This window comes from Bombus huntii, chromosome 3 (genome assembly GCF_024542735.1).
Source record: "Bombus huntii isolate Logan2020A chromosome 3, iyBomHunt1.1, whole genome shotgun sequence".
NCBI classification, from domain to species: Eukaryota; Metazoa; Arthropoda; class Insecta; order Hymenoptera; family Apidae; genus Bombus; species Bombus huntii.
Genome location: NC_066240.1, coordinates 14,185,202 through 14,200,716, shown reverse-complemented (window position 1 = coordinate 14,200,716; position 15,515 = coordinate 14,185,202). Strand labels below are relative to the sequence as shown.

At 38.5% G+C, this 15,515-nt stretch overlaps 1 protein-coding gene across 5 annotated transcripts in view; it reads right to left on the bottom strand.

Annotated features, from left to right (window-relative positions):
* LOC126863994 (voltage-dependent T-type calcium channel subunit alpha-1G) overlaps positions 1-15,515 on the bottom strand; it is a 110,484-nt gene that overhangs the window by 9,689 nt on the left and 85,280 nt on the right. For 4 of the 5 annotated variants that reach the window (XM_050614832.1, XM_050614835.1, XM_050614834.1 and 1 more), the window contains 15 exons: positions 11,691-11,847; positions 10,114-10,269; positions 9,570-9,704; positions 7,367-7,657; positions 6,921-7,072; positions 6,652-6,798; positions 4,376-4,541; positions 3,505-3,851; positions 3,042-3,234; positions 2,815-2,964; positions 1,610-1,990; positions 871-1,063; positions 527-788; positions 311-441; positions 61-210 (listed from right to left, as the gene is read on the bottom strand). In XM_050614832.1, coding sequence (XP_050470789.1) covers positions 61-210; positions 311-441; positions 527-788; positions 871-1,063; positions 1,610-1,990; positions 2,815-2,964; positions 3,042-3,234; positions 3,505-3,851; positions 4,376-4,541; positions 6,652-6,798; positions 6,921-7,072; positions 7,367-7,657; positions 9,570-9,704; positions 10,114-10,269; positions 11,691-11,847 — 3,011 coding nt within the window. The remainder of the gene's footprint in view (positions 1-60; positions 211-310; positions 442-526; positions 789-870; positions 1,064-1,609; positions 1,991-2,814; positions 2,965-3,041; positions 3,235-3,504; positions 3,852-4,375; positions 4,542-6,651; positions 6,799-6,920; positions 7,073-7,366; positions 7,658-9,569; positions 9,705-10,113; positions 10,270-11,690; positions 11,848-15,515) is intronic. The other variant, XM_050614833.1, reaches the window with a different exon arrangement.

The window sequence follows — 15,515 nt, the reverse complement described above, 5'->3', positions numbered from 1 at the left end:
TAAGTTGGTTTTAAAGAAAATCGTTGTTTGAAAAATTCTCTGTGATAATTTAGCGCTTACCTAATCGGCCAAATAGTTCTACACCAAGAGCTGCGAAGATGAAAAAGAGCAGAAAAAATAGTAATCCTAGATTTCCAACTTGCGGTAACGCCTGCATTACCGTATCTAAAAGGGCGCGTATTCCTTTTGCCATTTTCAGCAACTTCAATACTACAAAAATCGTTCCAATCGTTAGCCGATCCCCTTCGTTGTCCTCTTCTTTTCTTTTCTTTTCTTTCTTTTTTTTTTTTCTTTTTTTTTTGTAACTTACCTCTAGCGATTCGTAAAACTCTCATTACCCGAATTATCGTAGGATTGATCGGAATGATCTTCGACTCAACTTCTTCAAGAACTATACCAACCACCGATAATATCACGATTCCTACGTCTAATTGATTCCATCTAGGGTGAAATAGTCAGTTTGAATATTTGATACCGCGCGAAAAAATGTATTTTTTTTTTCTTTTTTGACGAAAGTACGACATACTTGTCTTTAAGGTAAAGATGTAGACCTAAGGCAACGAGTTTCATAAAAGATTCGAGGATGAAGACCGCGGTGAAGAAATAATTGAATATCTTTAGAGCGTAAGTCAGAGCTTTTGGCATCATGTAAAATTCCATCGCCATGGTAACAACATTCAGGCCGATCACCGCAGCAATTGCTAGGTCGAAATATTTAGAAGTCACAACGTTGTGAACGAATAGCCTCGATTTTGAGTAGTTCGTGTAGTAGGGTGGCTCGTGCATTTCTGCGAATCGAATGGTTTGCCTTTAATTTCGTTTCTTCGATCTCGTTCAGTTAAACGCAAAGCACACTCTTCCTTTTCTTACTTCGTCGTTTCTTCTCCATTTGCAAGGCTCGTTTGGCAGCTCTTCTCACTCGTTCCTCCTTCTCTTGTTCCTCGCGACATCTATGAAAATTTTCCACCACAACGCCCACGAACATGTTAAGGACGAAGAAGCCAACCAACAGGATAAAAGCTATGAAGTAGAGCAGTCGCCATTCCGAATAATTCTCGATTGGCTGAAACGGATGGTAAGGGATACTTTGCAGGTATACCTAATCGGATTACAATCAGGATAAACCAGTTACTAATTTCATAATAATCGTTAAAGCAAGACCACGGTTCAAAATTTTCATTTGCACGCTCTCTTTCTGGAATACGTATATTTTATACGTACATTTTTTTAAATAATTTCACCGACATAATTGAAGCTCGTATTGCCAACCAAAGAACGCATACCACCAAAGCTGTTAAAAATTCTGTTACCAGAGACGATTTACACGTTACAAATGTCATTTTTATTTACTGGAAGTATCGTTTCCACGACGGTAAAAACGATAACCTCTAAAGGCGATGAAACGATCTTCCACCAGAAAGTAAATCTAAAAGGCGATCCTACTTGGGATTATGGTATTGCGATCGATAATCTGGTCGAATTAAAAATCAATGTTGGTATTAAAAAGAAAGAACTTTGGGGGAAAAAATAAATGACCCTAGGGTATATGTAGATTAAGCGAAGTGGTAATATAATATGCAAATAAAATTGGCGCACTCGAGCGCGTTACCTGTTGATCGACGCCTACAGCGTCGAGTCCGGTGTACATGATGTTCACCCATCCGTCCCTCGATGATAATACGAACAACGACATCAACGCTTTTCCAAGATCGTCGAAATTGTATTTTCTGTTTAACCAAACGTTGCGCTTGTCGGCCAGGCAGTCCGTCTTATTGCGTACATTTTTAATATCAGGCCCCTCGCAGTAATAAAAGGCACCCTTGAACAGCTGCACGCCCAAGATACCGAAGATTACGAAAAAAGTACAGCATATCAAAACGATGTTGCCGATAGGTCGTAAAGAGGATAACAATGTCTGAACAACCAGTTTCAAACCAGGAGCTCGATTAATAACCCGTAATGGTCTTAGTGACCTTAAAAGTCTAAAAACCTGCAACGATACGAATTATAGGTTAGGGTTATTTGATAACAGGTGAGAAAGTTATGCGAAACGCGATTATCATGTGTCCCAAAACAGTGTCAATTTCATATCGTTTCATTTATTCGAATGTTTATGAATAGTTTGAAAAGATATTTTTCAGGATAATTGTTTTTGATTAGCTTTTTATTAATCGCTTTAGATGATGCAGTGTTTCAAATATTAGAGTAATTTGTATACAATGTATTGTATAAAATGAGTAATGTTCATGTATAACGTATATTGTAACATGTGCTAGGCATCGATTTATCCACATACTTATTCATCGATTGTTATTAGCATCCTGGCGTCAAGTGACGTCTCTGCTACGTCAAGTGACGTCCCTGTCACGTCATTAGCAACTCTGATATGCGTAAAGGCGTGACACGACAGGCACGACACTAAGTATTAAAGGGTTAATTATTTACTCGTTTTACAAAGATATCTCAATTTTAAGATGGTGTAAACTGTGTGCCTGTGTATACGCAGATTCCAACGAAATTAAGTGCTATCTGTGTAGAAAATTTCGTGAAGTTGAACCGTAAATCAAAATGTGAAATATAGAGTATTCGAATTCGATGGAACAAATGAAAATCAGTGCTTTGATTTAATTAGAGAAATACGACGATTAAAAACAAATTTATTCTATTTTATACCGTTGAATATAATCTGCGCAAATCTCTTTGGCGTGTTTTCTTCGCATTTTATATATAATGAAAAGGAGACAGAAAGACAAAGAAGAGAAACAAATGTAAAAGTGAATTTACGTTAGAATCACGTTAAAGAGAAAAACGTACCCTCAGTATTCCAAATATTCTTGGACTACTCGCCGACAGTAAGGACATTGATAAGTCGATTATGGAAATGATCACAAGAACTCCGTCCATAATATTCCATCCTGAAGTAAAATAAGCGTCGGATCCGTACAGCATACCAGATGCAACAACCTGCGACAAATTGTAATCCGTTTTCGTGGAAGATATTCTCTCTGTTTTCCGCAGAGATATCAAAACTTCTTTGTTACCTTGATAAACATCTCAACAGCAAACACCGCGGTAAAAATGTAATTCGCGGTGGATAAAAAAAGTCTCTCTCCGCTATCCGGTGGTATATTTGGCCGTTCCATCGCCAGTGTGATACAATTCAGACCAATGAAAAAGAGAACCACGTTATCGAACCATCTTTGATCGACTAACTGCCGACATAAAACGCGAAATCTGAAACGTAAATACGTTTGCAATTTGTGGAACGATCGTTCGTTGTCAAATCGAGGAACACGCTTAATCATAGTAAAAATTTGTATCGACGATATTTAAGAATATTTAACAATCCGACGATATTGAATTTTCATTTAAAAAAAAAAGGAATATTAAAAAATGTATTAACTGATTCAATCGTATTTTTCTTGTTTCGGAATACTTGAAGTAAATAGATTTCTTTTTAAGAAAATATCGCACATAAAGCGTGGCGCGCACACACAAACGTACCTGTTATTCGGTGGAAAAATGTAAAGCGAGTAATCATCACGTTCCTTAAGGCATCCTTTCGGTTCAAAAAACATGAATATTTTTTTAATTCTCTCGATGCTGCTTGCACTACCATGACCATTCAAGGGAGGCGTCTGTTCGTCTGTACGGGGATTGTCATCATCTTGATCGGGAAGTCGTTTAATTCTGGGCAGTGGACCAGTCTCCATTGACAGATTATTGATTGTACGTGCCGTTGAGCATTGCATAGGCACCTCGTCTAGAGGTAAGGTTTTTCTCGTCGGCGACTGAATGTTTTCGTTTCCACGCAACGAGTTCCTTCGCGAAAGATCGCTAATCCATCGCATCTTTAAAACATATTAATCCCCGTGATTACTTTATCACGAATTACCAAAGTTTATCTTTCGTAATTGATTGCTAGAATATCTTTTACTTGGAAAACCAAGTCGTGTTGGCGATTAATATTTGTAAATTTCTTCGTAAAAATGTAACTCTTATTCCTACGGTATTATTACGATTTCGATACAAATTTTCATATTTTCTATGTAAAATTTGAAATAATTTAATCAATTCGATCTCAAAATCAACCGACGATTAATTTTGAAAATACATTTGCGTCTTTTCTACACGCGTTTTTCTCTATATCTAGACTTTTAACTTTTTTTTTTATTTATTTATTTATTTACATTTTACAATTTGTCCAGTAGGACATTTGGTAAAATATTACAGCTTAGTGGTATAATAATGTAACAATGGTGGATGGCTACCCCCAGTGGGATACCATCTTCGAATTTGATCGATAGACTTTTAATATACGCGAAAAAGAAATATTGCGTTTCATAACGAGTTTGAAATTTTTGACAAGACTCACCTGATTAGGCGTTGCTGTGTAACGCCGTATAGAGGAGCTACGGCTTGCGATGGAATTATTAGGGCTGAGACTACGATTATTGCTTGTTAGGACGGTCGTTCGATTATTCGGTGTGTCGCTTTGCGTGTCGTTTCTTATCGAACCGTGTAAATAACCGCCGTTGAAACTGAAAGGTAATTTTGCGAAAATTACCACGGCAAAGGAGAAACTGGAGCATAAACATGATCATCTATTGTGAACAACGTTTATCGCGGACTACGTTACTGTTACATCGACATGTTTCGAATACGACGTTACCATCAATTTGCATTACTTGCATATTTCGCTTCGACAACATTCTCCGGCAAATAATTGAACAAGAAAACAGAATTAGTAATTTAACTTGTAGATATTACGTTTGACTATGTGCATGAATAAATTTACCTTGGTTGCGATATGATGAATTATTGAAAACCTAACTGGCGAACGAACTGCCACGAATAGATTTTTACCATTTCTTTCTATAGTACACTCGTAGTTTCAACGTAAATGATATCTTTGTAATACGCCTTAACGATGGTATTTTAATTCTCATTATTCAATGTAGTTTTGCTACTCGCTATGCTTTATGCAACTAAAATCTTGCGATTGAATTTTCATCGCCTTTTCGCCGGATAACCATATGCAAATGAGGAAGAAAATAATGGTTTAGCAAATTTTCAGTTACAGCGAAGCAGTTATGCCACGTATTACGCAATGACCGAGTCGTTAACCAATATGAAGTATTTATGGATGACCGTAATCATCTTTGACAAAGATTGATGTTACTTCCCTTAAACCGGTTGCACACGTAACTGCATACTCGTGCGCTATGCAAATCTATCGCACGAGTATACGCGAACGTTTGTGCGGTAATAGTGCGCCCTGTGGGGGCTATACGACCAAGGTATACTCGCACAAAAAATTACACGGCTTTACACTGATTAAAAATTGAAACAACGACTTTTTTTTTCTTTTTTTTAGAAGGTTACAGTAAGATAGCGAAGCTCCACAGTGGCGTACTAAGGTACACACAGAGTTAAAAACAAAGTAACTGTTTAAAAATTGATCTTGAGTTTATTGAAAAAGTTGGAAGAATTCGTTTACTAGATGACGCGTAAGAAAATTTTTTTTTTTTTTTTTTTAAGGAACCGCAGTTGGTCGGAATTTCGAAGAAGATAGCAAAGATCGCTTCTTACAACTCTTTCATCTGAGGCTGCGATGGAAATTTAAAAAGCACGCTCTGTAGATTTATGACTGTTACATGCACACTGAAAATTTCATGTATAAAACTCGTAAGGATTATGAGAACCTAAGCTAGAGGGTGGGTCAACAAACAAATTGTAGCTCCCGCTCCAAGGAATATACCTAAACGTTATTTTATATTATTCAACTGTTATCTGTATTACTTTATTAATTCAATATTACCCACAGTGGCTGCAAAAGATATTTCTACACCACCATGGTTGTTATTACCTTTACACGCTAACTAAATCCGACTGTATTTTCTATCATTTAATGAAAATGACAAAAGTTCGATACTATGAGAATGAAACGTAGAATCTAATAAAAAAAAAAAAAAAAAAAAGAAATAAGAATACGTATGTCGGAGATGAAAGGACATCGGGACCTTTCTTTACCCTAATCCCTAATACCCTAATTCAGATGTTTACGACGACGACATTTAAACGATAAACGAAGAAATAGTTATGCGGGCACTTAAGGTTTATGACGATGGGTTTGGGCTCGAGGTGACATAACGGGTCACCGAACGTACCCAGGGTCACGGGAGGGACGTGTAATAAAGGAAGTAGGAAATAGTTGTGCAGCTCTGCTGAAAAACAGAGATTGACCCGAGGAGCGGGAAAAGGACTATATAAGGGCAGTTTCATTTGGATTACGAGTTAGTTAGTCGTTGAGCGAATTGCTGATTGAGTTATCGAGAGAGTTATCAGAATCGTGTATTACGTTGGCATTCGTCATCCCGTGGACCGTGGATTCGTTATCGAACCTGAATTCGTTGTCATCAACGTCTAGACCACCCGATCGCCGCGAATATTCTTAATCTGTGTATCGCAACTGATCGTATCGATAAACCTTTACCGTGACTACCATGGCAAATTCGAGAGAAAATTCTTCAGACGCGCACACTTCCAATCCTAATCCGACATGTACAAATACTCTTCGTAACCACTGTGTATATTATTTCCAAATATCCTTTTATTACGCATATCGTCTTGATTTTATTCACAACTTACGTTGAATTGGAACCGAGTAGGGTGCTTCGACCGTTATTTAGTACAGTAGCTCTACTAAGAGGTTCGTCCTCCGATTGCGACCAACGTTTCCTCCGTAGAGATGGCCGTGATAATTTCCACGAGTAACCTCTTTGTATCCTTGGCGGACTGTAGCAAGGAGCAGTCACGTAACTTACGAGTCGAAAGATTATATTCATCTTCGTGTTTCGTATAATTTATTTCAAGTTGTACTCGGTGGAAAAGAGATATTACGGGTGGGACGCGCGTACCTTGAACTGGATGATTCTCTCGTTGCTGGATTAACAACAGCAGTGACGAGGCTTATTCGTCGAGGAAACTGTCCGGCAATAAGATTTTTCGTTGATATTTTATTTGAAACGTCTGGTAGCTTCAACAGGCCGGAAGGAATACTACACTGACTCTGGAAAAATAATATTTTCGTAGAAAGTTACTGGAAATCGATGAATATTTTCAGCCTGCTATAAGAATATTCAGACATTTATACAATAAATGTTAAGCTAGAAAATTCCAATATTCCATTACAATTGCTATTTATTTCTTCAAATAGATCAGATATATTTGTTATATATTTACCGAGTGGCAATTACTTGGAAACGAGTACTAATTATTAATTTACTTTTTAGCCTAGTTACACTTTGCCACGATACGAGCATCGTATTAAACAACGCAGATGTTTGAAAGATAGTACACGTACGCCTGAACGATCGATGGATTCGATGGACAATGCCGCTGTAGGATAAACAGCTCGACAATTTAGATCTCTGTAGCCGACATCGAGCGTGGTGTTGGGTGAATCCTGAGGGGTGGCTGCCGTGTGAGTAATTATCGGTGGTTGTCCAGCAGCGCCCATCATCTTATTCTCCTTTTGAATGTTACACTTTGGCTCGTCTATCTGATGCTTCCACACGGTGTTCTGCTTTTCCCTGCTGTTGTTGTCTTTGTACTTGCGCAACTCCTCGGCGCTCTGCCACGAATTCTTTCGATCCTACGTTCAAATATTTACACGCTAAGATAAAATCGTTTTTCAGTTTTCTTCTCGCGCATACAAATGTACGTGCTGTCCATAAAAATGCGCGAGTAAATGCGATCCAACATCTTCGTGGCCATCTTCGAGACGAAGATCGTTGTGTCTCACAGGTTGACGAATAATCGGCACCGTTAAACGATTGCTGCGATTTATTTCGAAAAAATTTGATTAATTCGAGTGATTTGTTTCTACGAGTGTAAACCGGAAATAATCGCCAAAGACATGTATTTAACGTTTGCACAAGTAAATGTTTTAGAATCACTTTGACGTTGATTCGTGAGATTGGAAGCTAGTGATTTCATATTAGAAAATAAATTGAAAGGAGCGTATGCTATTAAAAGTAGCGTTGTAAGAGATGTTAGTGAAACTGATCCACGACAAACATCGAGATAAATGGCGCTCGAATAGAAAGTAAGCCATTATTCGTCACTTGGCTCGAGCATAAGAGCAAAAGACAAATGGACAAGTGGATAGAGCGTGAGTTATGCAGACACTCAGGCGAATGAAGATAGTCAATGTTAGTTCAGATAAACAAGCGAAGTTCATTTTTAGATCAGATAGTCGCTTGTACGAGGATACTTCAAGATGATAAATTCGTAAAGATGGGCGTATCATTTTCGTGTATCACGAAAGATGAATTATTCGTTGCAGCTTTCTATAATGTATACTTGCGTCAAGAACGATATTACAAGCAAACGGAGCAAACCTCTAGGAAATTCAGGAGAAGCAAAATGGAACCAAAATGATGTCAAAGTGAAAGTTAACACGGAATCAAAATAGAAAGTAAAATGAAACTAAACTGAAAATCGGAGTAAAATCAGGATAAAGATCAGGAGGATGGCTATGCAAAATGTTTCAGGATTAGAATATGAAATATGATGGAAATAGTGAAATATTTTTCACATCGTCCCAATTCCTCCTATTTTATATCTGAAAATATTTGTTCTTCCAAATACCTGTACTCTCATTGTGTCGAAACTACGAAAGTAAATGCAGCGTTCGAGGAACCTGGAATTCTATACTCAGCGATTTCCTAAGAAAAGTAAACACTTTATCCTGTATAAAACTAAAGTATTGTTTGATTTATGTCTTCCTTAGCGACGCAAGCAATTTTTTTGCCAGAAGATTCTAAGCAGACGCGTGCTTTATATATTTTAATTTGATTAATGGTGATAGGAGCTGTCCACTGATCAATAAATAAAGCTCCTTTGATAGATTGCTCTTTACCCTCTCTTCTTCCAACAAATTGCTTCTTGCACAGAATATTTCGGAAACCTGTACGTATACATAACCCGAGATGATCGATAAAGCCTGAAGAGGAGAAAGATGCAAGAACCTCGTGACGAACCTGTATGTTCTCATACTGTACTTCAAATATCTTTGGCTTTTTCAGTTATGGACCAGCTGTTGTTTGCATGATTAATGTATCCCAGAGAATATAAGACGATCCGTACGAGATCTCGCTATGTTTACAGAGAGCAATTCCAAAGTAAATCTGTTTGTTCGCGTTACTCGTTTAGGGGATATTTTCTGTCCAAGGGCGCCATCCAATTGTTGAAATTTAGACAATTGCAACGTCTCTTTTGCAAGTTTCTTTTCTCTCTCTTTTTTTTTTTTTTTTTTACTCTTTTTTAAACGAATGGAAATTACGAGAATTCGATTAATTTTTCTTTTTCATCGATATTCTTTCTCCCATCCGGATCCTACGATCTTACAATTATTTTACGATTCTCCAGATCCTATCGTCCTATGAGACTTATTCTTGATTTTATGTGGAAACATTTTCGCTAAATGATGGAAATTCTGTTGGATTCTGAGATTAGCGGTCGCGCGGTTACTATCGATGATTAATCAACATTGATCTTCTTACCTGCGTGTATGTATCGCTATCAGTGATCGAATGAGATCTCGATATTCTCGAGGAACCATCGTCACTGCCCATCCCTGCTTCTTTCGCCGCGAGTCTCGCCATCTCTCTCTGTTCTCGCTCTCTTCTTTCATTTCTCTGGAAAAGTTCATGTTTCGATATTTATAACATTTCGTAACTCGCCGTACACAGCGAGTGAACCGAACGAACCGGCTCAAACTATAACGTTTATATCGATGATCAATAGAGTATAATCGAGTTGTAAAATATTCGCGAATTTTATTCAATTTCCTGTAAGTACAAATCGATTTGTACGTTACGATAGACGACAGGAAAATACTAGATATTCGATGTCACGGTTTTAATCCTTAGACTCTTAATTTCACTTGATTCGGATACAGGAAACTCGTTTAATTAATTAGAGGCTGGATTTACGATAAATTCCCGATCAAATTTCAGTCGCTCTATGTGGTTAATAACGTGGTTAATAATTCTGGTGTGCGCCGGAATTGTCCAGCAAATGAACGTAAATTAGCGACAAACGTACCTCGGAGGAGAATCCTTCGACGAGAATGGCGACGAGCAGATTGAAGAGGACGTAATTGCCGAATGTCATCAACGCGACGAAGTAGAGGGCCGCCCAATGAGACGTTTTCTGCATACCATTGAACAACACGACGTTCCAATCTTCCTGCGTCAAGATCTATGTAAAAAGGAAAATGGAAAATGCCTGTTTATACGCAACACAAGCAATCGGTGGTTACGCTTCAAACGATAGGCAAAACAGAATGTTTCTATGTTCACGACAAACAAAAGTATCGAAGCTAGAAAGTTATTCTGTCTTGTTGAATCTGCTATTTAATTGCTCTTAATAGTAATAATACAATCGTTCGTGTATTCTTAGAAATAGGAACTAGCTTATGTAAAATCATCGTTATCGGCTAGTTCTACACATTGTGATAAGTTGAAGGGAACGAAAAGAAAAAGAGGAGAAGACAGATGAAAGATAGCAATGTACGATCAGTATCCGGTCGATATTCTTACTCTATGGGATGTCAGTTACTTGCGGCCGCTTAATCGCGAATTTCTCTCTGCTTTCTCTCCGCGTTCTTCTCGGCAAAGGTGATTTTATTTTGATCTTTCTCGCCGCGGCGTCTCTACAACATGGCATCACAACAACGTACGGCTATTTATTCAAAAAGGGTAAGACGATGATACGCGACAGCGTAACGTAATCCGTGTAATCGATTAACTGCTCTCGGGCCGACAACGAACCGTGTTAATCGCCGCGACAAACAAATCGTTATTCACTCTCCGTTTAATTCTATCGGCAGTCGCGAGAAATCACTGACGAGCCTCCGACGATCCGAAGGGAAAGTAACCGAGAATGAAAAAATTCCAGAGGAAAAAACGTATCGGTTAGAACAAAAAAAAAAAAAAAAAGGAAAAGAAAAGAAGAGAAGAAACTCGGCGGCGAAGAGAGAGAAACTCGTCGACGCGTTGCTGATCTGTTACGAACGCGTTGTTAATTAAGCCGTGTGTAGAGCAAAGATGGGCATAGAGGAAGAGAAAGAACGGAGAGAAAAAAGAGAAACAGAAAGAATGGAGAGAGAGAAAGAGAGAGAGAGAGAGAGAGAAATAGAGTAAGGAAAAAAGAGAATAGGGATAGGACAAAAAGTAAAGGATGTCCGTATATGCATATATTTCGATCGCGCGATATCAAGAAAATGAGCTGGAAACGCGATGGAGCGAAAAAGCCAGAGAAAACTGTACATAATATTATGTGACACGTACATATACGTATATAGATATAGATATGGATAAATATAGATATAGATACAGAGTTACAGGTACAGATGCAGATCATAGATATCTGGATATAGAGATATAGGTGGACACAGACATCAACATAGACATATAGATATATAGATAGAACAATAGCATAGAGATGGAGATGGAAATAGTAATAGATTATAGGCATAGATAAAGATTAGAGATTATAGATATAGGTGTAGATATAGAAATACCATGTGCATATATAAATACTTAGCGCATATACAGTAGTGTATTTTTTATTTTTTATCTTTTTTTTTTTCGGTGTAAGAGAGTGGGGAACAGTGGTACCTGAAAGACCGTGACAAGTGCCCAGACGATGTCGTTGAAATGTTTGCGATCACAGCGACACATTGGGTGCCGCGAGACCACCTCGGCACAGGTGCAGGGCCGACTCCGGTCCGCCCACATGCAAAACTTACCCCCGAACAGGTACATCCCTAGGATGCTGCAACCGAGACAATCCGCTGGCCTAAAGTATCACCGCGATGAACGACGAACGAGAAAGAAATTGGGGACAAGGGATATACCGGTTGCCACACACACCGTGAAGCGTCTTCGTTTCTTCTTTCTTTCACATTTCTACGAATTTTTCGTAAAGCCAGGTATCTCGTTTTCCATTTTCCTTTCGCTCGATTTCCAACGATCTGTCCACCTACTTTTTACATCCACTCGATTCGACCGAGCTTTTTCGTTGTTTCTTACGTCTGTGCTCTTGTAGGACGTATCAAGTGTATATCGTGTAAAACGTTTGGAAATTTTTAGTTAAACGTATGGCGGAACACGACTGTCGTATTAACCGTATTAGGTGTATCGACGTATATACAGGGTGTCGGAGAAGATCGGGGCAAAATTCGTACTACGTGTTGCCGAAACCAGGCAGATAAATAGAAGCTTCGTACAAATTTGTGTCCGAAGATGCTTTATCGAGGAATTATATGCGTTCTTAAGCTTTTATTAAGCGTTGTGGAAGTTGTAATAAACGTTGAAAATTTCTTCTTTCTGCGAGGATTCAGGCTTCCTCTCGTCGAACTGAGTGACGAATTCTTTCGAATACTCCTGCCGATACAGAGATATTAGCAAATGTATTTTGAATACACTGCGAAAGCTGGTCTTCCGTTTCTATCGCGTTTTCGTCAAACGAAGAACAACTTCCCCAGAAATTCTCGAACGCTTGTAATTTTTTAACAAAGCATTTTCGGACATAAGTTCGTACGAACATTTACTATCTACCTGACCTCATTAACGCGTACTACAAGTTTGTTCCCCACACCCGATATATCGAAATGTATCCTAATATATAATACGCACACGTATGTGTACACAATATGTAATTACAAGATATTACATATTACGACACCTCGAAATTGCTTCCAAATTTCTTACTTCTCAATACGATCACGACAGTCCTGTCTCAGCGTGGTTAATGAAATTTGAAAAAGTAAGCGCGATATATGCATAAAAATTGTTTACGACGAGCGTGGAAATACTTTGTCGAGTCAGCGTATATAAACCCGTGAGAGCACGAAAAGCCGAACAGGCGTTGAATTTGTATAGTATCGATCTTCTTCTGCGGGGCAGGTTGTAGGTACAACGGAGAAAACGGCCGGCGCGATTCGAATGTAAAGCTATGGTAAAAATACGTATCCGGGTTACGTAATCCCTTAAGCGGCGCTTTGGATGTCGGTTCGAATATGGCCGTGAATATTTTAAGCGGTAATTTCCAGGCGGAATTGCGGCCGCCGTTCGCCACTGCGTTAGTTAGCGCATTGTTCATCGCCAGGAAAATTACCTCCGAGCTAGAATAGAAACTGAGATTGAATACGTATTTAAGGAAACTGCGGATTATGGTGCTGGCGCTGTCTAGTTCGTCGAGACTGCTAAGGCTAAGTATTTGCGTCGGCTGTTTGTTCGATGACCGAGCTTTTAAACTGTTTCCACGTGAAATGGACAGCGTCGCTGGAAACTATTTCCACGACTTTGTTAATGTTGATTTTAGTGGAAACTGGTTGAAACGGGTATCGTATAGTTTCAGGCGAACTATACTACGTACAGGGTGAGTCGCGTTCAACACGGCTGTTTTCTTTCAAAGTATTTAGGTGGCTGAAAAATTCTTTTCACGGTGTTCGTGGTCCTCTCGCATGGTTTGACCCTTTCGTGATGTAGCGCGAAAGAGACAAAAAGAGAACGAAGGTGGTATAGCACTGTGAGTATATTAAACGTCGCGTACGTAACGCATTCATTAATAATGATTTCTTATGGAAGGTTGAAAGATACGTCGCTTTTTCGACGGTAGAAGCGCAAGAGATCATTTTGAAATTATTCATTCTGCATTCTTGGTCGCTTTATTGCACCGTGAAAGGGTAAAAACCCAGGCAGAGTACAGTTATCGGTTTCGATTAACCTAAATAGGTCTCAATCTTTTAACAATATCTTCCGAACTAATATCGATTTCCCTTTATTTCACATTTAAATCGAATATTTAAAATTCTCTTGCTAATTTTCAACCGACCACCGTCCACCTCAGATATCATCGCATAGCGTAACAAAAGTCGTAAAATATGGTAAGATCGTCATCCAGTCAATCGTTTGGAAGGTCGACGAACGTATCTGTCTCAAATGACAAATTCAAATTCTTTTCTCGTGTCGTTAGAAGAAAAGAGATGGAAACATTCGACTTATGAAATTCTTCTTAAAAAATATTTCCACAAACAACGATAATAACAAGGATCAATTAATAATCGAATAAATAAATAAGCGAATCGAACCGACGGATATCGAGCGACGAATTATACGATTCGATGACAGACGTTTTATAAAAGGAGACGCGGTCGAATCGAACGAATCGTAGCGATTAAAAATAACAATTGACTCTAGGAGAACGAAGACACTTGGCGGGCGGGGCGTTTAAGCAGGTATATCGGGTGAACAGCAAAAACAACTGTCACTCGAAGCTTGTACAGTCACATTCTGCAAGATCGGCGGTGTCTGTCCATTTGTACAAATGCCGTGTATCCTGTATTCGGACGAGAGAAAACAAACAGGCGTACGTGTGTCATGTAACTTGTATATATTATATATACGTTGTTACCAAGCGAATATTACACAAGCTGCGTGTATAAACTGTAAGGAAAAACTGTACGGCGATAGTAATAAAAATTGCGGAAGAAAAATTGCATTAATTGAATTCTGAATAGTAAAAGGAAAATTTTTAGATTAATGTCTGTGGATAATAAAATTGTCGTTTGCGTGAATAAATTCTCGTCATATGCCGTGTTTCGCGTTACGATCGACGTTACCGACGGATATGGAATATATCGAACGAATTGGACGAAATTTTGGCTACAAACGACGTATGTACGTTTGAGAACAAGAGGTTTGGACAAACATAGTGGAAATTTTATTAGACAAAATGCGTAAGCAACGACTCGTTCTCAAACTCTACTTTCGGGCATTCTTCGAGCTTCTTAATATACAGCAAATTTTTGTTCCCACACGTACAGGGTGGTTGGTGACTGGTGGTACAAGCGGAAAGGGGATGATTCTGCGCGTAAAAAGAAGTCGAAAATATAGAATAAACATTTTTCGTTCGAGGCTTTGTTTTCGAGAAAATCGACTTTGAATGTTCGCTCGGTACGCGTGCGGTACGTTATACCGGACCTCACTGTAGATCGTTGTCTCGATGGAAAAATTAAAAAAAAAAAAATGTTTATTCTACATTTTCGACTTCTTTTTTCGCGTAGAATCACCCCCTTTCCGCTCGTACCACCAGTTACCAACCACCCTGTATATCCATAAACGAATATCAACGTCGACGTGTGATTGAACTGAAATTCAGTAAATTCGATTGTTGCGATAGACCGGATAAATCAGTTGGGAATTGTAAATTAAAACGATCGTTGTACCGGTTACACGACAACAAAGTACCATCTCTTCTGAAACTATATGCACGATACGAGCAAGAAGAAAATAGAGTCCCAAATAAAATGATAATAAATGACAACAAAAATAAATGAGATGTACGTATCGACAAACAAACCAACCCGAATAGTATGGCCAAGAAAAATATGCAAAGATACGTTTCGGTATTCTTGTTCTTTCGCGCATGAAACTTGT